Genomic DNA, 14,581 nt, shown 5'->3' with positions numbered 1-14,581 from the left:
TCCTAAATGACCCTCTTATGGACTGACCTCATTAACACTATACCCTGTATGCTTCATCCGATGCCAATGCTTATGTAGTTACATTGTATATATTGTGTTGCCCTATTATGTATTCTCATGTATTTTCTTGAATTCTGTTTAATTCCCTTTTCTCCCCATGTACTGAATGATCTGTTGAGCTGCTTGCAGAAAAATACTTTTCACTGTACCTCGGTACACGTGACAATAAACAAATCCAATCCAATCCAATCTAATTTATTTTAATATATTTTAAACTACTGATTATTTACATACATTAAGATCAAGAGTTTAAACAACAATTCATTCGACAGCGACATCTGCAACAAAAAGCATTTTATTTGGTATAAACTTGTACATAGGTTGAAAACTGTATTCAATGCTGTCATTGTTGAAGGTCAAGTGAGTGGAATCATGAGTTGTTGAAAAGGGATGGCACTGCATGCAGCCAACACACTAGCCCAGTTCTATCCGTCCATTATGGACTCTTACTTTGCTGTTGACCTCTCTTCAAATCTATTGATCCAGGTCCACTGGACACAGCAGCATCTTCAATAGTCTGCACACATTAGTGACTAATACTTCACCTTCCCAGAGATTAGTAAGACTGTTAACAGTTTTTAGGGCGTAAAAGACTTTCAGTCTACCTTTCCACAAATCTTCCTTTGGTGCACTTGTAAAACAAGAATAGCAGTAGATCGAGGTTCTAATATGAATTGTACCAAAGTTTGAATCAAGTAAATCATTCTATGCATCAAAGACAATTTTTGAATGGATTCTTGAAATCTCTTAGTTAAATCAGTATTTGAAACTCTACCATTTTGCGATAAAGGGCTGTGTCTCCAATCATTTCTACAAGGGTGATAGATTATTTCTGGGAGTACGTCTGGCTGGAAAATAAGTGTCAACTTATGTGTGGTCATCCTGTGCATGAGTATGTATGGTAATCATTTCAGTTAAATGTTTAATGTGACTATCCATAAAGGCAGTTCAAACTTCATGACATTATTATATACTCATACGATTCCCTCGGTAACTCAAACAAAATATAAAAATCACGAAAATGTTTATCATTTATTGGAATCTGAAAGCAACAAAGGTTTCCAACCAGGCATCTTTATGCTTTATTTAGTATCAATTATGTGTCTTTGTAATCATGCTAATAATAGCAATGGCCAGTGCTATCACCCCTGCAGTTGCTCCAATCATTGCCCCAAAGAGAGACCCATGAATTTGAGCTGTTTCACAGCGCTCACCGAAGTACAGGTGTGTTTTAGTCGAGGCACATCTGAAAAAAATAGTGAACAATATCACAGTCCATTACCAAAGCACATATTATTTGGGGCCATAATAAACAAGTCTGAGAACCTGCATTCAGATTATACCTAGCATGATGTATTTCAGAGCTTATAGAATGATAGGATGATGAAGCACAGAAAGAGGCCATTCGGCCCAGCATGCCTGCGTTGGGCAGCATAATTCCATCCAGTGGCCCCAATCGAAATAGCAACCTACGTTTCTGAGGCTCTGATAAATTATTTTTTCTTCAATTTACTTTTATGTCCTGAATCCCATTTGCAGTTGACAATGAAGGTTGCAGTGAAGGTTACACAAGTTAAAAAGATGGGCCTCATCTTTGGCACATTATTGCAAATTTCTCCCTTTGCACATAGGAATACGGAAATTCTTAATGTTTCTGAACTATTTTTTTAGCTGTTTAAATTAATACATTTTCCAAATGAGTACAGCTGGATGTCACACTATTCAATAGCACTGTACAGCCATTACAGCTCTTGCTGGCTCTCTGGCCAGTGAGTGAAACCTTCATTAAATACTGCCCCTAGGTATGTCCAATTCCATGTGTAATCTCACATGCAATTATTTAATGCTAAAGGACAACATTTTAAAATTTACATTGGCAGCTACTATCAATGCAAAACCTGTACAGGTGCTGGATAGTGGTAGATCAGGAATAGGAAAATATTTGAATCCTGGGACAGGATTCTCCGATCCCCCGATGGGTCGGATTATCGCCTGGGGCTGGCGTCAATCCCGCCCCCGCCGTGTCCCGAATTCTCCGTCCCCCGAGATTCGGCGGGGGCGGGAATCTTGCCGCGCCGGTCAGCGGGTCTCCCGCGACGATTCTCCAGCCCACGATGGGCCGAAGACCCGCCGCTGACAGGCCTTTCCCGCCAGTGTGGATTAAACCACCTACCTGACCGGCGGGATTGGCGGCGCGGGCGGGTGCCAGGATCCTGGGGGGGGGGGGGGGCGTGGGGCGATCTGACCCCATGGTCAGCGATGAGCGTCAAGCCTGTGGACTGGGGATTCCTATGTGGGTGGGGAAATCTAGGGGTGGGGATGGGGAAATCCAATGGAGGCCAGCGGGTGGGGAACAACATGGCGGGTGGCTGATTAGTCAGGGGATGTGGGGTTGTCACCTGGGGATTCAAGGGTGTATGGGGTGCCCCATGCAGGGAACGTTCTGGATATTTAAAATACTTAGGCATAAATTAGAAGAGGTTTTATTTCTTCTGACCTTTTTTTGTATATCGATTAGTGTAATTCTGGCAGAACCATCCAAAGTTAGTGACTTAAACCACTTTGTCGGATAGTTCCCAGTGCAGTACATTTGTCCAGGAGAAATGTGCTCTTGCGAACAATTGCTGTACAAATGCTTACCTGGGAAGTTCAGAGAGGGATTCCCCAGTACTTCATTGAGCTATTCCCCAAATCCAATACTGGGGAGCTCAGAATTTACGGCCGAATGTATAATAGATGTCATGCTATACCTGGAGTGGGATAGCAATGAAATCCTTCAGAATAACTCCACACAAGGTCAACAAACTACACCTACCTGCAACTTGATATCCCTTTTGTCATAACACACACTCCACCATTCAGGCAATATCCAGGGCCACACCAATCTCTGAGGGGGTTCTGAGGCTGATATTCGTGTACATATCCAGTATGTTCCACTGCTCGCCGATACCTTTCGTGAGATTTTGGAGGACGAATTGGAACTTCACTTTTAATCAATGGAGTCAGATCTTTAAAAAAAAATAATTTATATCTAATTATTGGGTTGCACAATTTGATAAGAGTGCAAACTATTATTAAAAAATGGGTAATAAATGTTGGCTTTGCCAGTGCTGTTCACATGCCATGTTAAGACTAAAAACAATCAACATATATACTAGCCATCAAGAGTCTCTCGATAATAATGAGAACCATGAAGTGAACCTAATTTCTCCCTCAACAACCCAGGTCAAGGCCAGAATTGTTTTTTCTCCATTCCACAGCATTGAGAATAGTAGCACAGTGCACGTAAACCAGTGCCAAACGTTCAACTGCTCAGATGTTGAAGCTATCATATATTGTATTTTATTACATTTACTTTTAATTGCACAACCTAAAAATTACTATTTGCAATATTAGCACATGGATACCTTACGTGCTTGTTCCACTGTTTACTATTTTTGAAAGAAAGAAAGAATTTAGACATAGAATTTACAGTGCAGAAGGAGGCCATTCGGGCCATTGAGTCTGCAACGGCCCATGGAAAGAGCACTCACTTAAACTCACACCTCCGCCCCATACCGGTAACCCAGCAACCCCACCCAACCCCTTTGGACACTAAGGGCGATTTAGCATGGCAAATCCAACTAACCTGTACGTCTTTGGACTGTGGGAGGAAACTGGAGCTCCCGGGGGAAACCCATGCAGACACGGGGAGAACGTGCAGACTCCGCACAGTGACCCAAGCCGGGAATCGAACCTGGGAACCTGGAGCTGTGAAGCGACTGTGTTAACCACTGTGCTACTGTTCCGCCCATCTATATTGCATCTATATTTGCATTTATATTGTGCCTTTCATGATCTCCGGGTATCCCAAAGCCAATGACATTGTTTTGAAGTGTAGTCATTACTGCGATGAAACAGGGCAGGGTATTAAAATCCAATGGTAATTTTGTAATAACAACTGGAAAGCAAATCCTGACTTCTTCAACTCCAATTTTATTGTGTTCTCCAATCACTTCTCCAACTCCACAATGCCACCTGTATCCCCATTTATATTTATCTGCAGGCTATCAAACAATAAATGTGGTCTATTAAACAATTAAAGCTCCAAGTTTAACTTAAGCACTGGGGAACATTAATTATTTCCTAATAATGGGCAGCATGGTGGCACAGTCATTAGCACTGCTGCCTCACGACACTGAGGTCCCAGGTTCGATCCCGGCTCTGGGTCACTGTCTGTGTGGAGTTTGCACATTCTCCCCGTGTTTTCGTGGGTTTCGCCCCCACAACCCAACGATGTGCAGGGTAGGTGGATTGACCACGCTAAATTGCCCCTTAATTGAAAAAAATGAATTGGGTACTCTAAATTTAAAAAAAAACTTTTTCCTAATAAGGGGGAGGGTGAACAGCCAGATGTCATGGTTCTCATTGTAGCAACGACATAAGTCCTGCAACAAAAATTTAGTGAGCTAGATAGCAGATTGAAAAGGTGGACTTCAAAGTTTGTAATCTCTGGATTGGTCCTGGTGCCATGTGCTAGCGAGTATAGGAATAGGAGGATAGAATAGATGAATGTGTGGCTGAAGAGATGGTGCAGGAGGGAGAGCTCTAGTTTCATGGATCACTGAGTCCATTTCTGAGAGCAACCGCAACATCATCATCAAACCAGCAGACAAAGGAGGGGCCATCGTCATACTGAACAGAACGGACTACTGCAAAGAAGTGTACCAACAACTCAACATCCAGGAACACTACAGACAGTTACCCCCAGATCCGACCAAGGAACACACCCGCCAACTCAACAGACTGATCAAGACCTTGGATCCAGACCTTCAGAGCACCCTACGCGCTCTCATCCCACGTACTCTCCGCGTTGGAGATCTCTACTGCCTTCCGAAAATACACAAGGCCAACACACCAGGCTGTCCTATTGTATCAGGCAATGGGACCCTGTGTGAGAACCTCTCTGGACTACATCAGGGGCATCTTGAAACCCATCGTACAAGGTACATCCCAGCTTCTGTCGCAACACGATGGACTTCCTACAGAAACTCAGCACCCATGGACCAGTTGAACCAGGAACATTCCTCGTCACAATTGACGTCTCGGCACTCTACACCAGCATCCCCCATGATGATGGCATTGCTGCAACTGCCTCAGTACTTAACATTGACAACTGTCAATCACCAGACGCAATTCTGCAACTCATCTGCTTCATTCTGGATCACAACGTCTTCACCTTCAACAACATGTTCTTCATCCAGACGCACGGAACAGCCATGGGGACCAAATTCACACCTCAATATGCGAACATCTTCATGCACAAGTTTGAACAAGACCTCCTCACTGCACAGGACCTTCAACTGATGTTATACACCAGATACATCAATGAAATTTTTTTCCTTTGGATCCACGACGAAAGAATCACTGAATCGACTATACGATGACATCAATAAGTTCCATCCCACCATCAGACTCACCATGGACCACTCTCCAAAATCGTTTGCATTCTTGGACACACTCATCTCCATCAAGGACGGTCACCTTAGCACTTCACTTTACAGCAAGCCCACGGATAACCTCACAATGCTCCACTTCTCCAGCTTCCACTCTGAACACATTAAAGAAGCCATCCCCTATGGATAAGCCCTCCGTATCTGGGCTCATCTGCTCAGATGAGGAGGAGCGTAATAGACATCGACAGACGCTGAAAGATGCCCTCATATGAACGGGATATGGCGCTTGACTCATCGATCAACAGTTCCAACGCGCCACAGCAAAAAACCGCACCGACCTCTTCAGAAGACAAACACAGGACACAACCGACAGAGTACCCTTCGTCGTCCAGTACTTCCCCGGAGCGGAGAAACTATGACATCTTCTTCGAGCCTTCAACATGTCATCGATGAAGGTGAACATCTTGCCAAGGTCATCCCTACACCCCCACTACTTGCCTTTAAACAATTACGCAACCTCAAACAAATCATTGTTTGCAGCAAACTACCCAGCCTTCAGAACAGCGACCACGACACCACACAACCCTGCCATGGCAATCTCTGCAAGACGTGCCAGATCATAGACGTGGGTACCACCATTACACGTGAGAACACCATCCACCAGGTACGCGGTACATACTCGTTCGACTCGGCCAACGTTGTCTACCTCATACGTTGCAGGAAAGAATGCCCCGAAGCGTGGTACATTGGCAAGACCATGCAGACGCTGCGACAATGGATGAACAGACATCGCGCAACAATTGCCAGGCAGGAATGTTCCCTTCCAGTCGGGGAAGACTTCAGCAGTCAAGGGCATTCAGTCTCTGATCCCCGGGTAAGCTTTCTCCAAGACGGCCTTCAGAATCGCCGAGCAGAAACTTATAACCAAGTTCCGCACACATGAGTACGGCCTCAGCCGGGACCTTGGATTCATGCTGCATTACATTCATCCCCCACCAGCTGGCCTGGGCTTGCAAAATCCTACCAACTGTCCTGGCTTGAGACAACCCTAACCCTAACACCTCTTTAACCTGGAGTTACCCTATCTCTGAATCTGTAAAGACTTAATTACCTGCAAATGCTCGCATTCAAAGCATTGACTTGCATCTTTAACTTTGTCTATATATATGTTTCTGGAACATACCTCTTCATTCACCTGAGGCAGGAGCAGTGCTCCGAAAGCTAGTGTTTGAAACAAACCTGTCGGACTTTAACCTGCTGTTGTAAGACTTCTTACTGTGCTCACCCCAGTCCAACGCCGGCATCTCCACATCATGGAGTCCATTTTTGGGAAGGTGGGACCTGTATAAGTCAGACTGGCTACAGGTGAACCTAAAGTAGACCAACATCCTTGCTAGTGCTGTTGAGGGGAAGGGGGTTAAGCTAATTTGGCAGGGGGATGGGTTATGGAGTGAAAGTACAATAGGGGATGATACACAGCCAAGAATAGAAGAAAACCCATGTCAGTCTGGAAGGCAGAGTGAAGATAGACATGTTAACACAAGGGAAACGTGGCAAGGCTGGGTGGAATTTATTTTGATGCATGTAAGGCTGATGAATTGAGGATGTTGACTAAGGCGTGGGAGTGTGATATTAGTGCTATTACAGAGGTATGGTTAAGGAAAGGGCAGGATTGGCAGCTTAATATTCCGGCATATAGAATTTTCAGGCATGATGTGGGATGTGGTGGCTGGGGGTGTAAAAGATGCGATGGTGTTGCAATATTGATCAAGGAGTCAATTACTGCAGTGATATCTTAGCAGACACTGAGGCCATATGGGCAGAACATAAAAACAAAAAGGAATATACTAAAGTCCCTAAATAGAAGAGCAGTTTTGTAGGCAAATCTTAGGCCAGTGTAAAAATAATAGTAGTGGATTTCAACTTCCACAATATTAATTAAGATAGTCAAAGTGTGAAAGGCTGAAAGGGTGTGGAAATCTTTAGGTGCATCCAGGTGAACTTTCTGAAATGAAAAATGAAAATCACTTATTGTCACAAGTAGGCTTCAAATGAAGTTACTGTGAAAAGCCCTTAGTCGCTACATTCCAGCACCTGTTCGGGGAGGATGGTACGGGAATTGAACCGTGCTGCTGGCCTGCCTTGGTCTGCTTTAAAAGCCACCAATTTAGCCCTGTGCTAAACCAGGCCCCTATGAGCCAGCACATAGGAAGTCCTATAAGAGAGGGGTTGGTACTGGATTTAATTTTAGGAAATTAACAGTACAAGTATAAGAAGTGTCAGTGGGAGAATATTTGTGTGATAGTGATCATAACTGAATAAGATTTAAGGTAGTTAAGTGTTATAATCCCAGTTGCTGTTCTAACTGGACGGGAAAAATGAAACCCTGGATCAAATGATCATAACTTTTACTTTTTATTATAAAACATGGAGCACCAAAGTCAGAGGAATGCTAATTCATTTCAACAACAAAAAATAAGAACATTTGTTAAGCATGGAAATAGTGAATTTTCTTTTCTAATTTAGAGTACCCAATTCTTTCTTTTTCCAATTAAGGGGGCAATTTAGCGTGGCCAAGCCGCCTACCCTGCACATCTCTTGGGGTTGTGGGGGTGAGACCCACGCAGACACGGGGAGGAAGTGCAAACTCCACACAGACAGTGACCCCAGGGCCAGGATTGAACCCAGGTCCTCAGAGCCATGAGGCAGCAGTGCTAACCACTGCACCACCGTGCTGCCCCTGGAAAAATTGGATTGTAATACAATACTTCTGACAATGGTGCATTAACTTCAGTAGCTCTACCTGCCAATCTACTTTGAAAAAGTGATGTCCAAATTTATTTTGGCCATTTCGTCGGTTTAGCTCCCTTTTCAAAAGAAATATCCACATCCTTTTCCTTAAATTTTGGAAGAGCTTGTATAAATTAAACATGTTTCCACTTGTTCTTGACTAGAACTATCTCCGTCCTCAACCTGCTCTGCGGGATTCTCCTCGACCTGGCGAGGCGGGCCGTACCGGCGCCGAGGAGTGGCATGAACCACTCCGTGGTCGGGCCGACTGGAAGGTGCGGATCCTCCGCACTGTCAGGGGCTAGGCCAGTGCGGGTGGGGTTGGCGCCGTACCAGCCGGCGTGGAAGAACTTGGCGCTGCATCAACCAGCACCGAAGGGCCTGCTGGCCGGCATGAATTGCCGCATGCGCGGGAGCGCCAGTGTGTGCTGGCGTCATCCCAGCGCATGCGCAAAGGGGTTCTTCTCCACACCAGCCATGCGGAGGTTGACAGTAGCTGGCGCAGAGGGAAAGAGTGCCCCCACAGCACAGGCCCGCCCGCAGAGCCAGGTCCTGCCGGGACAGACATGGTTTGATTTACGCTGGCGGGACCATCTGAAAACGGGCAGCCGCTCGGCCCATCGCGGGGCAGAGAATCGCCAGGGGGAGGTTGCACTGCCAACAGCTCCCGACTGGCGCGACGCAATTCTCACCTGCACTGAAAACCGGCGCCGGAGAATTCGGCAGCCAGTGTCGGAGCGACGGGACAGGATTCACGCCGCCCCCTGGCGATTCTACGACCCGGCGGGGGATCGGAGAATCCCGCCCCAATTTCTCCTTTTCCAACTGCCAGGATTTTAAGCTGAAATATTCCTTATTTTTCCTATTCTTTTTCTGCCATTGCTAACGTCTCTAATGAAAAGTTTTCTCTTTGTCTCTTTCCTCTCTTTTCTTTTTGTTTTGCTTTTCCTGCATCTCTGGTTCAAGCTTTCTCATTTCATTTTATTTTTGTAATTGAATTTTAACCTGATGTGTGCAGCTAATTTGGTTTGGTGAATACACAGAAATCATTAAATGAGCAGACAGCAAGAGGTTGACATGCTGCCTGCATTTCAATATAATTAGCTCTGTTTATTTGCGTTTTATGATCCTGAAATAAAGTTTTAGGGACTGTCTAATTTAGCTCCTATTTTTTCTCCCAGTTTTCTTCCTTGGAAGTGCTGATTCTTGCAGTGACAATTCCACGGGCAATGATTGGACTCTGTATCCTTCACAGATTGCTTTTGTGCACTTTACAATTTCGTAGTTGAAGATTGTCTGAACTGAGGATAATGACGTTAATAAACTAACAGATTGGACTTTTTGCCAGTCATCCTGTTAGTAACTAAAGAAAGTTCAGCACAGAGTAGATTTTATCCGAAGCAAACCATTCCTCAACAATTAGGCAAAGGATTCTGTGGAATAAGTTACTTCAAAGAGAATTTAGGAAGCTTCCATCACAGAGAAAGGAGTGATTATACATCAATTATATGTTGGAAATGCTCTAGAACCCTGCTTAGAGGCGGCTCCGGCAGTGCATTATAAGAGTGACTACATGTAAAAGTACATCATTGGGTGTCGGGTTGCTGAGGTTTAAAAGACCCTATATGACTGCAAGTCTTCTCCTAATTCACAAATTACATTTGCTATGGTCCTTATCTGCTTATGGGTATCCTGGCTTTTCACAAAGTAACAAGGAAAATGTAGCAAGGCTTGTCAAACTCTGACAATAGTCACATCGTTATTCTGCGTGTTGGATCATTGTCATGCAATTTTAGATCCACACTGAAATAAAGGAAATTTGGATACAGGTAATAGCGCCCATAATTATTTTGTCCATTAAAATTAAGGGAGAAAAAAAAGAAAATCACATGCTCTCCTGGGCATGTCTCCCTCTGATGCCAACCAAAGTAACAGAATCCTCCCAAGGATTGTGGTCACACCCAAGGTGCAGGCAGAGAGATGGGTGACCACCAGAAGGGGCAGGCAGTCAGTGCAGGAATCCCCTGTGGTTGTTCCCCTCTCAAACAGATACACCGCTTTGGATACTGTTGGGGGGAATAGTCTATCAGGCGAAAACAGCAGCAGCCAGAGCAGCGGCACCACGGCTAGCTCTGATGTTCAGCAGGGTGGGTCAAAGCGCAGATAAATAGTCATAGGGGACTCTAGTCAGGGGCACAGATTGGCGCTTCTGTGGACTTGAAAAAGACTCCAGGATGGTATGTTGCCTCCCTGGTGCCAGGGTCCAGGATGTCTCCAAACGGGTAGCGACCATCCTGAAGGGGGAGGGCAAACAGGCTAGGTCGTTGTACATATTGGTACGAAATGGCATAGGCAGGAGGGGACATGAGGTCCTGCAGCAGGAGTTCATGGCAGACTGGTACAAAAGGTGAAGTCACATGGGATCAGGAGCGAGCTGGCAAGGTGAATACAGAACTGGCTAGGTCATAGAAGGCAGAGAGTAGCAATGGAAGGGTGCTTTTCTGATTGGAGGGCTGTGAATAGTGGTGTCCCGCAGGGATCAGTGATGGGATCTTTGTTATTCGTAATATATATAAATTATTTGGAGGAAAATGTAACTGGTCTGATTAGTACGTTTGCAGATGACACAAAGGTTGGTGGAATTGCGGACAGCGATGAGGACTGTCAGAGGATACAGCAAGATTTAGATTGTTTGGAGACTTGGGTGGAGAGATAGCAGATGGAGTTTTAGGCGCAATTCTCCGAGCCCCGCGCCGGGCCGGAGAATCTCCGCAACCGCACCACGACGCCGGCACGCGATTCTCTGGGGTACGGAGAATTGGCGCCATTTGCGCTGGTGCAATTGACGCGGCGCCGGCCGCTGGAATCGGCAGGGGAATCTCCGATTCTCTGGCCCGGATGGGCCAAGCGGCCACGCGGAAAAAGCAGAGTCCCACTGGCGCTGTTCACCCCTGGTCGCTGCTGGCGGGAACTCTGCGCGAAGGGTCGGGGGAACGGCCTGTGGGGTGGGGAAAAGCGCTCCTTCACCGGGGAGACGTCCGATGGGGTCTGGCCTGCAATCGGGACCCACCAATCGGCGGGTCGGCCTCTCTCTCTCTCTCTCCCCCCACCCCCCCCCCCCCCCCCCCCCCCCCCCACCCCCGGGCCTACTTTGTTGCATGGCCAGCCCCTGAACCCCCACGCCATGTTGCGTAGGGGCCGGTGCGCTGACGAAGTCCCCCGCGCATGTGTGGGTTTGCGCGGCCCAACTGCGCATGCGCGGGTTGGCACGGCACCCATTTGGCACCGGGAAGGGAGGCGGGAGCAGCGTGAACTGCTCAGCGCCGTGTAATGCGACGGCGTTCACAACGGCGCAAACACTTAGTCTCCATTTCGGAGAATCGCGCCCATAGTGTTCAATTCTGGTCGCCACACTACCAGAAGGATGTGGAAGCTTTCTAGAGGGTGCAGAAGAGATTTACCAGGATGTTGCCTGGTATGGAGGGCAATAGCTATGAGGAGAGATTGAATAAACTCGGTTTATTCTCACTGGAACGACGGAGGTTGAGGGGCGACCTGATAGAGGTCTATAAAATTATGAGGGGCATAGACATAGTGGATAGTCAGAGGCTTTTTCCCAGGGTAGAGGGGTCAATTACTAGGCGGCATGGGTTTAAGGTGCGAGGGGAAAGGTTTAGAGGAGATGTAGGAGGCAAGTTTTTGTACACAGAGGGTAGTGGGTGCCTGGAACTCGCTGCCGGAGGAGGTGGTGGAAGCAGAGACGATAGTGACGTTTAAGGGACATCTTGACAAATACATGAATAGGATGGCAATAGAGGGATACGGACCCCGGAAGTATAGAAGATTTTAGTTTAGACGGGCAGCATGGTCGGCACAGGCTTGGAGGGCCGAAGGACCTGTTCCTGTGCTGTAATTTTCTTTGCTCTTTGATCTCCCTGAAATTTACGCAGTGAATTAGGTATGAAGAATTCTGAAGTGATCTTCGGAAAGAGGTATAGGGCTCTCTCCATGAGTTCACCTCTTGCCACTTCAGCAACTTTGTAGCTGCATCAGAGTTATTGACAGCACTAAACAAAAACAAACTTTTCCTAAGCAGTCCCGAACAAAACCTCATCCTGAAATGAGATAGCTATTTCTCTCTTAACATCTCTTAAAATTTAAAGGGCAATGCACAAAGCTCTATATTCCTTGGTCAGAGATTGTAAACATAACAGTACCTATAGCACTTGGCAGGTGTGTTTGATAAAGCAGCACATTACCATAACATGCCATTTTTGGAGGTCAACTTTTAATCCATATATTTGCTTCACTGGATCATGAAAGGGGCTGCTGATATTCAACAGAACTATGTCACATTATTGTACATTTCATTTTAATGCTACAAATAGTGAGTAAATTTTGTGATGGCTAGTTCATCAGGACAGCCAGATCAGCGGACTGAATGTAGATTGCAGCACTCCCAATTTGCATTGTTTCAGATTTTGCACTCATTGTTTTGAATGAAGCAATTCGCCAGTCCATCCCTCCATCCCTGTTAGGTGGGTACATCCAAAAATAGAGCTCCTGCATTTGTTCTCTTTTTAGCTATCTCTCGGATCATCACATTGTTTGAAAGCATTTTACTGGTTTCATATTTGTCTGATTTCACTGCAAGAGTTTGATAGCAGAATAATTGTCACTCAGTGTTAACACTGAAGAAGACACAGGCAGAATCATTGCATTTACAGTACAGAAGGAGGCCATTTGGCCCATCGCGTCTGCACCGGACCTAACCTAAGCACCCTACCTAAGCCCACACCTCCACCCTATCCCGTAACCCAGTAACCCCACCTAAACTTTTTTTTTTTGCTGGACAATAAGAGGCAATTTAGCTTGGCCAATCCACCTAACCCACACATCTTTGGACTGTGGGAGGAATCCGGAGTACCCGGAGGAAACCCATGCAGACACGTGGAGAACTCCGCACAGTCACCCAAGTCGGTAATCGAATCTGGGACCCTGGAGCTGTGAAGTGACAGGCAGAAAACACAGCATTTCTAAAGGAGGTTATGAACTCTGAAGAAAAACTAACAATCAGCATCAAAAGAAAATAAGGGAAGAAATTTTACTTTACCGTCAAACTCTGTGAAAATAATGAGGTCGCCATTTTTTAAGAAGCTTCTGCGTTGAAGCTGCTGGTGTGATATGAACACTGACCAACCAAAGGAATTGCTCCGGTAGCAGTCACAAGTGGAATCATATGTTCCGGTAAGCGTAGGCTTGTCCCATATGAAGGTATCATTTCTGTCTGTAATTAAATTCACACAGATGTAGTCACATCAATCACTTTCATACCACCTTAAACATTCTCTAGTCTGAAGACTAAGTGCTGACACCGGTGTTTTACGCCCGAAAAAACGGCGCAAAAGCTGCACCGATCCTCCGTCTGATGGGGGGGGCCTAGCAGGCACACAGCGTAAAGCCCCCGGTTTTACCCGCAGATACGGACGAAGAATTGTCAGGTCTGTGGCTGTGAATGTGCACGGCGGCGGCCTGTAGCAGCTGCACCACGCAACATGGCGCGGGCCGGGCGCGGACCCAGCCTGACAAAAACTACCCCCCTGTAATCAGTCTCGCTATCGCCAGAACAACCCCCACCAGTGCCCCCATCCCTCGCCAGCGCCCCCCCCCCCACACCCATGGAACGGCACCCCCCCCCCCCACCACCCCCGACTATAGTAGCGCTGGACTCAGTCCGCAGCCGCCATGCCAGGTTCACGAAAATAAAAAGGAAAGGATTTCACGCCGTCGGGAATTTGGACCATTGGGGGCGGAGCATCAGGGGAGGGCCTCAGGTGACGTCCTGGGGCTGGGTACACCGTTGTTGAGGGAGGTGGAGCATTGCAAAAGCGGCGGTGGCCCCGATTTTGGGGCAAACGTAGATTTTCTGGCTGATCACCGAAACGCGATTTCGCTGTCGGTGACCAGAGAATCCCGTCCAAAAAATAAAAACAAAATCTTGGTTCTGGAAATCTAAAATGCAAAGTAGCAGGCAAAATATTGGTGTGACAATAGTTAAACACTATTCAAAAAAATGTGGAAATTAAATAACGCATTAGATTGAGGAAATGCTGGTATGTTGGAGCCTTATTCAATTGTTGCTCATTTAATAGTGGAGAAGAAAATGTATCCAGTGACCTAGAGATGGTCTTGCACTTTTAGTGATCTTTTCTTCACAACCCATTGAAGAGAAAATTGTAAGCCGCACTAACGAGGCTTTTCCTATAAAATAGATGACAGCATGGAACTATCATGCA

At 46.2% G+C, this 14,581-nt stretch overlaps 1 protein-coding gene across 1 annotated transcript in view; it reads right to left on the bottom strand.

Annotated features, from left to right (window-relative positions):
* Window positions 1-239: 239 nt before the first annotated feature.
* LOC119967534 (meprin A subunit alpha-like) overlaps window positions 240-14,581 on the bottom strand; it is a 45,336-nt gene continuing 30,994 nt past the window's right edge. The window contains exons 12-14 of the mRNA XM_038800215.1: window positions 13,399-13,572; window positions 2,876-3,068; window positions 240-1,306 (exon numbers count right to left, since the gene is read on the bottom strand). Coding sequence (XP_038656143.1) covers window positions 1,153-1,306; window positions 2,876-3,068; window positions 13,399-13,572 — 521 coding nt within the window. The 3' untranslated portion in view covers window positions 240-1,152. The remainder of the gene's footprint in view (window positions 1,307-2,875; window positions 3,069-13,398; window positions 13,573-14,581) is intronic.

The sequence above is a fragment of the Scyliorhinus canicula genome, chromosome 6 (genome assembly GCF_902713615.1).
Source record: "Scyliorhinus canicula chromosome 6, sScyCan1.1, whole genome shotgun sequence".
Classification (NCBI taxonomy): domain Eukaryota; kingdom Metazoa; phylum Chordata; class Chondrichthyes; order Carcharhiniformes; family Scyliorhinidae; genus Scyliorhinus; species Scyliorhinus canicula.
Note: the sequence above shows the minus strand (reverse complement) of the source record. Positions and strands in the feature narration are given on the sequence as shown.